The sequence below is a fragment of the Anoplopoma fimbria genome, chromosome 14, assembly GCF_027596085.1.
Source record: "Anoplopoma fimbria isolate UVic2021 breed Golden Eagle Sablefish chromosome 14, Afim_UVic_2022, whole genome shotgun sequence".
Lineage (NCBI taxonomy): Eukaryota > Metazoa > Chordata > Actinopteri > Perciformes > Anoplopomatidae > Anoplopoma > Anoplopoma fimbria.
The window spans coordinates 23,182,288-23,196,625 of record NC_072462.1 but is presented as its reverse complement, the minus strand read 5'-3'; the positions used below and the strand labels follow the sequence as shown (position 1 = coordinate 23,196,625).

Sequence of the window (14,338 nt, the reverse complement as noted above, 5' to 3'; positions counted from 1 at the left end):
ATGGACAATGGAAATACTACTGAATGACTTGCAGGATGTAATCAATCTATATCTAGATAATGGCAGGATTGTTTGATTTTGACGGAAAAAACAACCAATTTCCTAGCTGAATGCCAGAAGATGCTAGTTTTATGAACAACTCGATCATAATGAATCAACAGACGGCTCTCCTTTTGACACTGAAAATAACTTTTGATCCGTCACCAAGTGATATGTTGGACACCCTTCAATGCCTCGCTGGAGGACAAACCAGAGGAGAGTGGAAACTTCAGTGGAATACTAACGTTAAGATTTACAGTTGGAAAATGGAAGTACTAATCGCTTATTTGACAAAGGAAAAGGATGGGCAGTTAACTGCTGGAGGACTTACTAATGGACAATGGAAACACTTCCATTAATCCCTGAATGACACATGACATACATGAGAATGACCACATCAGCGGAGGCTGGTCCAGAGAGGCAGAGGAGGTCGCTCCAACTTTATTTTTTAAAGCCTAATGGAAGAAAAATATATCATTAAAGAGTAATTGGTTGAAATAAACCATTATAAAAAAAGTGAAGATGCATATGTTTGGGAAGTTGATACATGATATTTAATTTAAACAGCACCAGTTGTGTGAGAGTTTGCAGACAGATGTTCAATGCAATCCCCATTTCCTACAGTTATATTTCAATTATGTATTCGATTTTTCACTCTGAGCCACAGACTTCAATAACCAAAATATGCACTATGCTGTATTTATTTTGCATGACCCATTATAGATTATACCCCGATTAGAATTGAGTTTCATGTCTTAAAATCTAATCTTCATTGCTCTGGTATGTTGACAAAATGATAATGTGCTGTTAATTATACAAATTATGAGAGCCAGAATGTTTTAAGACATTTGCACTGTATGTTTTAAGTGTATTTCGGTTTCCTTTGGGTCTAAAGTTGAGATTAATTTGTTATGCCCAAGGAACAAATCAAAAGAACCCTAAAAAACTGAATTGGATACATGCACAGCACACCGTTTTCACGTTATACAAAGGACTTTATTGACCGTTAACTGCCAGAGCACAGATTTAAAAGTAGTTGATATTGAATTCATGCCTTAAACACATACATACTGTCAAGTTGAATTCACACCATAAACAAACCACGCTTCCTGGAAGATGATCAGACCGTTTTGTTTGTTCCTTTGTTTAGTCAACACCGGAGTTTGATTGACAGTTAGCACACGAGCCCCAATGAACAGAACCAAACAGGCAAATGCACCAGAGTTAAGGGAAAAAGAGCAAAGGAAAGAGCGAGAGACACAAGGCTGTGACAATTCAAACACTCTATGAAGGATTTCTATAGTGAGGAGGAGGAGGAGGAGGAGGAGGAGGAAGAAAAAAAGGTTTGGACAAGACTGAGAGGTGAGTGGCTCAAGGGTTGTTAAATGTCAGTGGTAGGCAGTGCAGTGGCCACAGTAGCAGCACTGTTTCCTCTAGAAACAGCCCTCATGCTCATCCACCCACACACCAAGCCAAAAGGACACAGTTATGCACACGCATGCATGCACACATGAAATCCAGGAACAAACCCCTGATGCAAGAATTAAAAATACACTTATGCATGCGGTCGACCCAACCTCTACGTGCACACACACACACACACACACACACACACACACACACACACACACACACACACACACACACACACACACACACACTCCCATGGATGCCAAATACACTCAGACACGGATACAGCCAGGCTGAGGTGAGACAGCAGCTGAACGTCACTCTGCGTATTCCCACTTCCCCGCTGTAAGCCTGGCTGCCTTTCATGCCACCGATAGTCTTAATATCCTTTTTCTTTTTTTTATCACTGTAACAAAAGTTTCTGTCATAACACACACGCACACACACATAAGCGCCAGCAGTGGTTGGGATGATTCATTTTATCTGTTGTAGCACAGCATGGGGCGAGTGTTGGAAACCTCCGAGCTGTCTAGAATAATGTCTGCTCCTTCTGAATTCTATCCACCAGGGGAGGGAAGAGAAAGTGCTCTATTAGAGCTGAGCCACAATAATCAGGGAGCTATTTTACAATAAGGCCGACCTCAGAAGGATTTCCATGTTGTGACTAAAGGCTTTATTAAAGGTTAAGATGTTAAGATGTAATTGATGTATTCACTTACAGATCATTAATAAGACATTCAAATTCATGTTTTTTGGGTTGCCTCGTGTAAAAGAAGGGTATTTTTTTCTTTCGTAAGATTCTCTGCCAACAGTTTTGAATTGCAGGCAGCGCAGCATCAAGACCAATATCAGTTTATTGTCGGCCTACAGTCATGACAGACATAATAAAAAGTTTATTGCAGGTTTACCACTGAATGTCCGTCATCAAGCCTGCAATTATCAATGCAAGCTCATAACCTGGCAACCCAAAAGTGCCTTATAATTAAAGCTGGCAGGGCAGTTTTTTATTGATCTGTTAAAAAATGCTTTAGAGTTATGTTGATGCAAATCATGGCAGTGATTTGTGATGACTTATCTGTGTAGTATACTATAATTGTGGCGGCAAAAATTCCAATTCACTATTAATCTTATTTTGTAAGATACCAGAGAGTTTGATCTTGACTGATAATTTGTTATAAATACAGTTGACACAATGACTCATTACGACTATACTGAGGACTCATTTCAACAGTGATTAACACTGACTTCGAGGACAACAATGAGTATGTAGAGAAGTGCAGTTAAAATGAAATTCTGAATGAGTAAATAAGTCATAAAGTCTTTGCTGAAAAGGCGGCAGTCCAACAGCAAAGCAATGGGAAATATATTGGAACTTTTCAGTTAATATTGGGGCTTTTTTTTCTCTTTGTTATGGACACCTTTCATGAGCCCCGGCCCCGGCGTTCGAGACAAAAGACACTGAAATAAAGCCGGGCACGTCTTTATTTTTACAATCATTAAAAAGCTAAAACAGCAAGTGTATACATTCAGTAGAGCTTCAGTAGCTAGAGGGGCAAAGAAGTGCTAACGTAAATGTATGACATGCTAACGCTCCCTGCTAACGTTAGCGCCACAGGTTTTCAGGTAGAAACTATGTTTTAGAAACGTTTATCTCTTTCCAACCTCTACTGGTAATGATTATCACTAATACACAACATTCAACCATGACTAGCTCCAAATCCACTAGACCAGCCTGTAAATTAAGAATATCTGAAACTTATGCACGAGAGTGTATAGTGCTCAACCGGTTAGTTCTCGAACCCTGATCAAAGTATTATGCTCTGAATGGCCGGTCTGCGTTCGAGGGCGGGACTAAGCGAAGGGTCATCTCAGTGGATTTGAGTGGTAGGTAGAAATGTGGATTGTTAAAGGTTCCCTGAGGAGTTTTTGACCTCTAGTAGCACTATGGAGCTATGTGTCTATGGACAATGTGTCTCTTGCATGTGCACATGGACGCATAAATGTAACATAACCTTTGCTTGTTTACAAGAAGTCACATGTTGACACGTTTAGGTGACTTAAATCAGCCGTTCCTTTCCGTTTCCTCACCCTGAGTTGGACTTCAAATTCCGTCACGACAGACTTATTTGCGGACGGCCGATGGTTCATCTGCAAATAACTTGGCCGCAGTCTGAGCTATTCTGCGTATAGTGAGTACTCCCACCCTCCATCGATTTGTTCTTGTTTGTGAACTATGCGTGTTCAAACAGGTGCCTTTTCAAACTTGAACAGTGTCGTAATTGATCCCAAAGGGTGTCTTGCTGTGAATATGTACCAAGAGGGTCTCAGAAGAGGGCCCCCATTAACACATCCCTCCCGTGTGAAACCCGATCCCCCGTCCCTGCTGATACGTGTCCGGATAAGACTCTCTCACACTCAGGGGGATGAGGAGAAAGTTCTCTCTCATTCCTTCCATAGTTTTAGGGCAACGTTGAGATAAGTTTGCTCTCAGAGGGGATTGATGTGTCACGAGGTGTCAAGAGGTGAAAGGTGACACAGGGTTATCATTAGGTTGACCTGATCCCTGTCCTCACCTATCAGGAGGCAGCTGGTCAATTGTCAACACCAGATTTGTATCCTTTCCACTCACATCTTTGGGCATTCTTTCCTGCCTTGAAGCAAATTAAAGTTTTTAAAATGAATCCAGTTCAGGGGGTGACACAGTTTTTTGGGGGTATAGTGAAGAGTGTTTTTTTTTTTTTCTGTCAGGGCGTTCTGAGAGAATACTGTGAAGATAACTTTCTCCCCGCGTCCTGAAAAAGGTGCCCTTGAACTGTAAAAGCAACTGAAGTTCCACATGAGGGTTGTGCATTGAGGAGTGGTGCGCCAGCCAGGATTTGATGTCTCCGTTTGAAGTGTCTTTATGAGCAAAGTCTGTGCTCTGACTCCCTGAATCAAGCTAAGCCCGTCTTAAGCAGAGGCCTCCACTGTCTCCTAGCTCTTCCTTCCTTTCTCTCCTCTGTTCACTCGAGGGACGGCTTTCTTTCTGTTTCACCACCGTGTGTGCTGGCATAGCATACTAATAGTCTAAAAGGACCCGCTCTGCTGCCAGGATTGTTCTTTCTATTAAAACGAATGCAGGGTTGAGTAAGACGCCTAAAACAAGCCGAAATATTTTTAGTTGAACATTTGCTGGTTCAAGTTCTCAAATGTGAAACTTTTCCTGCTTTTTTAAAAATCTTTTGTGGCGTTGTTAATTGATTATCTTTCGGTTTCAGACTGTGCCTCAGACAAATCAAGCAATCTGATGTCATTGTGGGCTCTGGGAACTTCAGAATTATTGGTAGATTGATCTATAAGGACATTAATTGGTAGTTGCAGCAGTAGCTTCTAGACAACGTGTTTTATTTTACTGTATCTCTTTATTAAACTAAGCCAGAACACCACATGTTTCATTAATGTCCCTGTTTGCATTCACTTCAGAATTAAAACTCTTCGATACACGCTCAGCCCCTCAGCGCTAACAGACTATTAATCCATCACCTTTTGCAGCTATCACTGCCAGCGGGTGGCACAGGACATATAATCACATGTATCAATTCTGTGCAGAATCTGACACCCACAAGTAGACGGGAGACCCCCACCGCACTGGATGTACCAATCGAATGTCCTCCACAACGTGTTACGTAACATCTGCAGCCCACGGAGCACTGTTATTCAGCTTGGGTGTTTTCAGGAGCTCCCGTTGTACATTGTACTGCAGGGAACCTCGTGTCCCACATTTTTCCAGTCCTTGATGTTAAACGGCCCTCGTTTGTTTCTCTCTCTCTCTCAGTCTGTAAAAGTTTGAATCGGAGCCATCTACTCCAAGAAAAATAAAAAGAGCGTTAAGGGGGTATCCCAAGACGACACAGCTGGCATACCTCCCTGTGTCGGGTCACATGTATGTGTTGTAAGGGGAGGGTGCATGTATTCTATTTCCAGAACCAGTCCTGAGCCACTTTAATCCCCCCCTCCCCTTGCCGTGGGGCAGAAGAGAAAGAAAGACCCCCCCCCCCCAAAAAAAAAAAAAAAAAAAAAAAAAGTCTGCCCACTCCACCATGGGAGAGCAATGTTGCTGAGATTGAGTTGCAGGTTTTCCCGAAAAATAGATTCCCTGATAGAAAAGAGTCCTCCGCTGACAGACAGAGGGTTTGATAGAGACGATATCCGCACAGGAGACGGCTCTGCACTGAAAAACAAAAAAACTGAGGTAAGACCTCATGGTGTGGGCGAATGTGCAGAGATGGGGGGGTGTATGTGTGTGTGTGTGTGTGTGTGTGTGTGTGTGTGTGTGTGTGTGTGTGTGTGTGTGTGTGTGTGTGTGTGTGTGTGTGTGTGTGTGTGTGTGTGTGTGTGTGTGTGTGTGTGTGTGTGTGTGTGTGTGTGTGTGTGTGTGTGTGTGTGTGTGTGTGTGTGTGTGTGTGTGTGTGTGTGTGTGTGTGTGTGTGTGTGTGTGTGTGTGTGTGTGAGTGTGTGCACATGCCGCCCTAGCTGGTTCCAAACAAATGCTGAAGCTTTTTTTTTTTTTGTGTGTGCTTTTGTGACTTGGAGACGCTCCCCAAAATCATCTTGTTCCCTGCAAGAAAGGCAGTATTTTGCCAAAATATGATTATAATAATGACTCTTCTTGTACTGTTGTGTCTACTATTCATTGAAATAGTGCACAAATAGTGAACATGACAGTTCAAATGACACGTTTAGTTTCAATTTAAACCTTGGCCACTTCTGTGATATATGCAAACGATCCCCTACTTGGTAATAATAATGTATAAAATACATTGCGAAGGACTCTGCAGAAAAATAAGATAATCTCTTTTTTCCAGAGCTTAAGCTTTGTGTGTGCGTTTGCTTACAGTTCAGTGTGTATTTGTGTAAACAGGGTGTGAAGAGCAGGCCGGTGGGGTGGGGGTTGGGGGTGTCGGGGTGTGAATTGAACATTTTCATGTGGCGGTGGGCTTTCTTCAACCTTTTCAACCCACCGAACCCACCAGTGGGTCCGTCATCCAAAATGTAGCCTAACACTCAAACCAGCATAAGCTTTTTATTAAAAAATTCTAGCAAAGTTCCCATGTCACCACACATGCCACGCTGAATTATGTGGAAAGTGTATAAAAGGATGGGGACGACATCTAGAATTTTCTGTTTGATGTGATAGTAAAGCACCACGGTTTGTAATATTCCGCTCCATGTACAGATGCACGCTGCAGCTTCAAGCAAGAACGTAAATGGCTTTGCTGACATTTATTGAAGCTATTTAAGAGAAATCAAATACCAGAGTGTGAGGTGAGATGGAACGCCAGGAGCCACAGCAGCGAGTGGGTCTTCTTGTCTATGTGTGTATGAATGTGTATACATGTGCACGTCCATGTGGTATATCTGAGTCTCTATAAGGTGGCAACCTCCTGTTCTGAAAAGTGAAGCCACTGCGGAAGTGCCTTAAATTTGCATTCTTTCTAATAGCCTAATCTATGAGAAATTGACCCTACTTCTCACTTTATTCAATACCTCAGTAAAAATAAACGTGAATTTATGGACTCAACCTCTAGTTTCAAGTCTTCTTCAATACAGCATGATGTTCATGTATGGTCCTATTAAGAGTATGGTCCTATTAAGAGTGAAATGCATAATAAGGCAGGGAAAGCTTGTGGCTAACTTGTGATTTTTGGTCTCTACTGCGGCTTTGTCTGTTTTTTTCTTAAATCTTTAACCCTTTCACAGTGGATTTCTGTTTGTGAAAGTTAATTGTGTCATTGTTTATTAAGTTAATAGCTCCACCCTCTCTCAGGTTGCAAACATAACAACATGGCGACAGCCAAAATGCCAAAGTCGAGGCATCAAAACCGTAGTTCACAAACCAACGTGTCTAGTCACGATGACTGCGTACACTTCTAGACAGTCTATTTGTGCAAGCTTCTGTTTAGGTGAACATGTGCATGCATGTATATGCGTATGTACTTAACATAGACAGCGGCTCATACTTATGGCATCGTTCTACATGTATATGTTAAAGGTTAGGAACTCTGGGTACCTGGAAACACCTGACATGTTTTAGCTGTTCTAGTGTTCGAGTCGTTAAAAGAGAAGTGCCATACATAAAGGGGTAGATTTATTTATTTAAGACAGCCTGTGAAAACAGTGGCGTATGTCTTCTGTGGCTCTGGAGGAGTTTTGTCACGTCTACGTACCGGTATAGGATGTTCTAAGGACAGATGCCTTTTGATTTGCATTGTGGGAAGTGTTGGTTTACTAATAATTTCATATTTATAATCAGTAAATAGTGAAAAACACGCATTATAGTTTCCTATAGCCCTAGGTGTTATATCTCCATAAATAACTTTAGCCTAAATTACTATTTTGACAATCGATTAATCAGCTTATCAGCTTTTGTATCCATAACGGCACACCAGTGTGTATAACAAATCCAACTTTTGTCACTAAAAACATACTGCAGCGCTGTCTCTCTAAGTTTTCTTATTGGATTTCTTGATACATCATATGAATAATCTTTAGAATACTCAGATATACAAAATCATCCAAAGTTGCAGCCCCATAGATAATGAATCAAAATGCTCTATGCAGAGTTTTGGAGCCACATGCTGACTTCCACGTGTTCTGTGGCTGCTTACATACCGTTTATATACGGTATGTTTGTGAAAGTGACGTGTTTATCTCCGTGTTCCATTCTTACTCTCTGTCAGATCCCTGTAAACACAGCCGAGGATAAAGAACTCTCCTGGACTCTCACGTTCGTCTCATTTGTCGTAAAGACAAAACGTTTCATCTGTCTCGGAGGCAGAACTCCTCCGCTAGATTTAGAGCTGGGACGCGTTTGCGTCAATCAGACATTTCTCGTTCTTGGCAATGAAAACAATGTTCGATGAGCCCATGTGGCTGCTCTGTAGACTCTGCCCCGTCTCTCTCCCCCCCTGCTGTGTTTGTCGGGGATTCAACTAATTTTTTCACATTTTCTTCACCCAGTGCCATGTCCACTTCTTTAACACGATGGTGCTAATGGTTGGCTACAAAAGCTGTACTCTATCGAGAACATTTAATGTTTTACGATGATTCATATCCTCCCCCGTCCTCCTCCTCCTCCCAACGTTTATCTCCTCTTGAAACAGCATGGCGCTAGTTATAATAATTAGTCTCCCCTCGCTCTCCACTTTTAGCAAGAGTCAAGACGTGAGGTCACTTTGGGAGGGAGGGAGGGAGGGAGGCAGCAACTGAAGCAAGACTCAGGGCTGCAGCTCGCACCGCCGCTCAAACAAATGCCGCCTCTTTATTCCGCTGTACTGTTGAATTTTGCAGTGGAGTTATGCTAGCGCTGAACATTTCGGGAGCCAGCGGGGCTTGTCGAGAGCATGAATAAAAGAGATCCTGGGGCGGAGTGGTGCAGGATCCTGCTGTGCCAGATTTAGATCTCAAAACAGAGGGAGGAGAGAGAGCAATGAAAGAGGGCAAAAGAGCTGCGGCTGGGACTGCCGACCATCTGCATTGAGTATCAGGAATCAAAATAGGCTTTTCACTCCCTGCATTTAGCAAATTGTTCATGACAATCTGCATGACATAACTCCGCTCAGATTGATTTGTGTGCGCAATCAAACCCTCTGGCCCTCACTCAATAGATAATGTCATCAGCTAACTATGCTTAGCTATGTGGCGGCCTTGTGCAACGGGGTGTGTGCAGGATTTGTTGTTTTCAGTTCAGAGGGGGCTGCGTTGTGACCTGTTGCCGTGTGTGTGTTTGTGTGTGTTGATGTTCCAGCTGAACTCCCCGATGAACTCGGTCAGCAGCTCGGAGGACATCAAGCCCCCGCTGGGCCTCAACGGCGTGATGAAGGTGCCCGCCCAGCCCTCGGGGACGGTCCTGTCGCTCACCAAGCACATCTGCGCCATCTGCGGAGACCGCTCCTCAGGTGAGTGACATCTGCGGCCCGTGAAGGACACCTGCTGCATGACCGGGTGCACCGTCTGCACAGGAATCAGTGTACAATAAAATCAAAAGAATCACTGAATTGATATATTTATAATAATGATTTTTTTTAAACAGTTACGTATGGGAAGTTAAAAGTGTACCTTGCATTCTTGTAGTGATCCCTTTTTTGGTTCGTGGTGGTACAAGTTGGTTAAAACAACTCCTATAAATACATTCAAGTTCTAAAGATGGAATGACTGAAGTTAAATGAGGTAACTATTTGAAAGTGCACATGAGTCACAGCCTAACCAGGAATGTAATGTATGATTTAGGGTAGAACTGTGGGAGAAGGTATAAAAATAATCTCTCAACAGCTGGGATTACACAAGACTCAAAGAGTGAAATGAAAGTGGGACTACCCAGCGTCGTTCTAAGGCTGGTGCTCTGACCACACCGAGAAACCTCCAAAGATGAACTCTGGTCAGAGAACAGCCCCACGGACCGCTCCACTCTGGCAGAGCTCCACTCCGCAGCTTCTTTGCTGCGGGAGAGCTTCCTGGAAGGACAACAGTCAGCCGAATTCTGGGCTAAATGTCGAGGAGACCAGAAAGACGCCAGCCCTGAGAAATTGAACACGAGGGCAGCGTGAAGGCATGTGAAAGAAATTGACGTTGTGAGGCAAGAAAGCATCGTACACGCTCAGATGAAAGCTGAAGCTCAATACGGCTTTGGCTGAAGTCAAGAAGCGCCGTGTCAGAGGGCAAAACCGGGCACGACCCCCTCACTCATGGGGAAAGGGGGTTTCCATCCCCGGAATGAAGCCCGAATTCATTGTACAGTATCTGTGTCATCTTGCATCATCGATGACGCATGGACCCAAGTGGGGGGGTTTGGAAATCAAAACAACGTTTAGTAGTGTATCACGCTTCATTTAACTCCGCTCGGAGGCTTCAATCATCTTCTCTGGTGGTGCGAGAGGCAACTAGCCAACAAAGGATCTGTTTCATCCATCACATGTAACAAAAACAAGAGACCCCCCCCCCCCCCCCCCGTGACTTTAAAGAATTTGTTCTCTATTGTACATTTCGACGAACCACCCCTGTCTCTCTCTCCCTCCTCAGGTAAACACTACGGGGTGTACAGCTGCGAGGGCTGCAAAGGTTTTTTCAAACGGACGGTGCGCAAAGACCTCACCTACACCTGCCGCGACAACAAGAACTGTGTCATCGACAAGCGCCAGAGGAACCGCTGCCAGTACTGCCGCTACCAGAAGTGTTTAGCCATGGGCATGAAGAGAGAAGGTACAGCACATACCGTAGAGGATAAAGTCCCACTTACCCATTACCCTTCACATCTCTACTAATACACATTTGCACTGTGAACGGATATCTTTTGTCAGTTTGGTAACTCCCGTTTGATGTGGTTTAAGTAGACATGGTTAAACTGATGCAAAGTTGCAAATGAGATATGAAATTGAGATATGAAACTATGGTCAGAAGATGTCCCTTTTCTCTTGCTTCCTAGAAGTAAAGCAGCTTGTTTTCCCATCCTGCCTCTATCTAATTCTACAACATTCACACGCAGCTGTAATTCTGCTTTGCTACATCATGCTTTGCATTGCAGCCATAGGCTCCGATGTATTAAAAAAAAAGTTCTCCTTCAAACACTACTTTTGGGGGGAAATAATGAATTCGACCGTTGCAGCTACAGGAACCTGGTACTGCTGTATTGCGACAAACACAGAACAGGCGGTCCTCGGGGAGTTCGCCGATGTAGACTGTAGAAATGAAAACATAACAGTGGAGCTGTGTGAACCTTGGCTCCCCTCTGAATCCTCTGGAAGTCACAGTTTGTGCCCTCACGCTCTTAATTATTTGCATAAACTCGACAGTTGCGCGGGACAACCTTCCTTAGTCGTTATGAACCCACTCGCTCCCATAAACACAAAGATTTCTTGTGCTTAAGATCCTCGGCATGAACAAATCAGTCAAATTGGATAATGTCTTGTAATTGCACGGCATGGGGGAAAGCGTGCACCGCATTCCTCAAATTAGAGGCCACCAATGGAACGCGCCTACCGCTCCTGCCCTTTTTCAAAAGGACACAGGGATTTAATCAGTCGCACAGTGAGGCCACATGTACAAAACATGCGGTCGTGGAGGACGGGACCGTTCATTAAACTTTTGCTTTAAAATCACATCTTTAGTATCCATGCAAATGTGGTTAAACTGAAACAGGCATGTTTGACATAAACGTAACAAGGCTCTATGTGAAGCCTGTGTGCATCAAAGCACTTGCTCTGGCAACTACAGCCATATAATGAAGAAAGAATGGATTAGTTTTTGATGATGCTGACAATGATGTTTAGCGATCTACTCCAGTGCATCATTGATTGTTTTTAGAGTCCGATAATGAAGGGCTTTATCGCGCCATTGAAAGGATTTATTCAAGATGCAATATTCCTGCAAACTTCAATCACTCTTCCATTGCAGAAAACCCTATCCTCTCACAGGATAGACTGGGGATTATGGAATCCTCAACTGTGACATTTAAGGTTTGACTACCATGAATGTCATACTGAAGTCCCTCTAAGCTACAAGTCCTACTGAAATTAAGCTTTTAAACTTCCTTTTTGCAACTTCAAGGTAAAGAAAGTCAGTGTGAAAAAAGAGAAGAACCATCAAAAGAGGGTTCTATTTTGTGAAGTTCCTACGTTAGTTACTCATAACCCCAGTGGAGGCCAGCTGATGACTACATTTCTGCACTATTTCCGTTTAGTTAGCTTGTCCTAGCTCAGCATAGTGAGCATGCTGTCATGAATGTCCCAGACATTTTAGTTTGAGGTATCTTCGACTTGTACTGCACAGTTTGAATCCTCCTTGACTAGGGTTGTTCGGCCCATGTACGGACAAATGTTTGAAACAGAATCTTATAACCTGAACTGACTTAACTGAATCTCTGTTACTGTAATGAATGAACACTGTTTTTAGCCCAAATGTGATAAAAGCTCAACATAAAAGTGGCTCAATTTGTTGCTGGTCACTATAAATAAAGTCGCTAAGAGAATCTAGCAGGTGCAAGTACAAATCCAAATACTCAAAGAATGTATCGACATGTAGGACACAATGTCTATGTAAAGACTGAAGCCTTTTCACAACTACCAGGCGCAGGTGAAACTCGTGTGGTGGAAGATCGAGTGACGAAGCATCTTAAAACACACTTCAATCAAACTAAAAATAAAACACCCCAAAAAAGTCCTATCTCCTAATCGTTCCATTTAAAAAAAAAAAAAAAAAAAAAAAAAAAAAAAGGCTCCCACTTACAGAAAAGAAGCACCTAGAGGAAAGATTGTAAGGCCCGGGGGGGGGGGTTGTTCACTGGCATGAGGTGTGAATTTTAACAGGGTGTCAAAAAATATGAACGCTCTCAGCAGCGCTGTTAAGCACCCTTTCGCACATTGAACAAATCAATCAGCCTCTCACCATTACGGTCGCCACGGTTACAGGATACAGATATAGAGTGTGTAGATTGTGCAGAGCGAGCTGGGGGGGGGGGAGCTGAAGAGGTAGGAGCCGGGTATGCAGGTACACAAGTGAACAACCCTGGTGAACAAGTAGAATGCATGTTTTTTGGGGGTGATTGTATCCAAGCCAATCTGTCTTGACCTTTCCTTGGCCTCCCCTCCCCTCTATGCTTTTATTTATATCATTGTTAGGCCCTTTTTACTCCTTTCAAGGATATTATCATTTACTGCCTCTCGCCTCACTCTCAGTGCTGCCTAAGCCTCCTCCCCCTCCACACTGCACCCCGAGGGCTGCGGTTAGAGAACAGCAGTAGCCCAAAAGGCTAAGCGAATCCACAGAAAAACAGGATTAAATGAATTTATGCTCTCCCAGCCAGGAGAGCAGGAGGAGGAGGAGGAGAAGGAGGTGGAGGTGGAGGAGGAGGAGGGAAGGGTGGGGGAGAATAAGGCTAACATGATTTCAGCCCTCCTCACCTCTCGCTGACTCCAACACAAGTATTCTACCCTTGGGCTGACCTCCACTGCCAGACAGCAGTTCCTCCAAAATGGGGCCCCTTTCCCAACTCTCCTCCTCTAACAACCCTGCTTCCCTTTCACCCCCCAACCCACCCCCCAAAACAAGACCACGGCCTCTCTGATTCAGGACTTGGAACAGAAACCAGAGTAGGGGAAACGTAAGAAGACAGATCATTCTGCAAACTGTGTGTGTGTGTGTGTGTGTGTGTGTGTGTGTGTGTGTGTGTGTGTGTGTGTGTGTGTGTGTGTGTGTGTGAGAGAGGCGGGACAGTTCTCAAGGTGTGTCTTATGCAAGCTTGCATGCTGACATTGAATTTCCAAAAGCTCTTTATCATTCAACTCATTGTGTCCCAAACTTTTCTTTTTTTCTTATGTATGGAGGATAAACTTATTTAAAAAAAAGCCGCAACACTTTTTTTTTCTGTGGTGTCTTGAATTAAGTAAATTATAGCCTTTTGAAGAGACAAAACATACACACACACACACACACAGAGCTTTTCCATCCACACTTGAGGGCGGAGGTGCGGTTTCTCTTGCCTCAGCCGCAGTGAGTCTCGGTGTCTGCTCAGCACACTAACCACTTCCTGTGTCTCCTTCGCCAAGCCAATCAGACGACAGAGCCGACACGCTTTTGCTTCAAACGTTTTTTTTAAACAGGACACGGAAAAAAAAAGTCTACGAGACAGAGACTTCATTGATTTGCATTCTGGCTTTTTTATATTATATTTAGGCTGTTTTATCGCCCACGCATTGCGTAGAGGACTGACAGACGATACATTATTTATTTTATGAAAATGATTTGTGTATAACAGGAGCTGTTTTTTTTTGTCATTAAGCACTACATAAAAACACAACTCTTTGATAAGGAAACTGTGGGAAGTCCTCAAACATTTCCACGCTAGCGTATCGTGCAT

The 14,338-nt window shown here is 43.4% G+C and overlaps 1 protein-coding gene across 2 annotated transcripts in view; it reads left to right on the top strand.

The window, feature by feature from the left end:
* rxraa (retinoid X receptor, alpha a) overlaps positions 1–14,338 on the top strand; it is a 100,812-nt gene that overhangs the window by 65,003 nt on the left and 21,471 nt on the right. For both annotated transcript variants that reach the window (XM_054611889.1, XM_054611888.1), the window contains exons 4-5: positions 9,236–9,386; positions 10,507–10,686. In XM_054611889.1, coding sequence (XP_054467864.1) covers positions 9,236–9,386; positions 10,507–10,686 — 331 coding nt within the window. The remainder of the gene's footprint in view (positions 1–9,235; positions 9,387–10,506; positions 10,687–14,338) is intronic.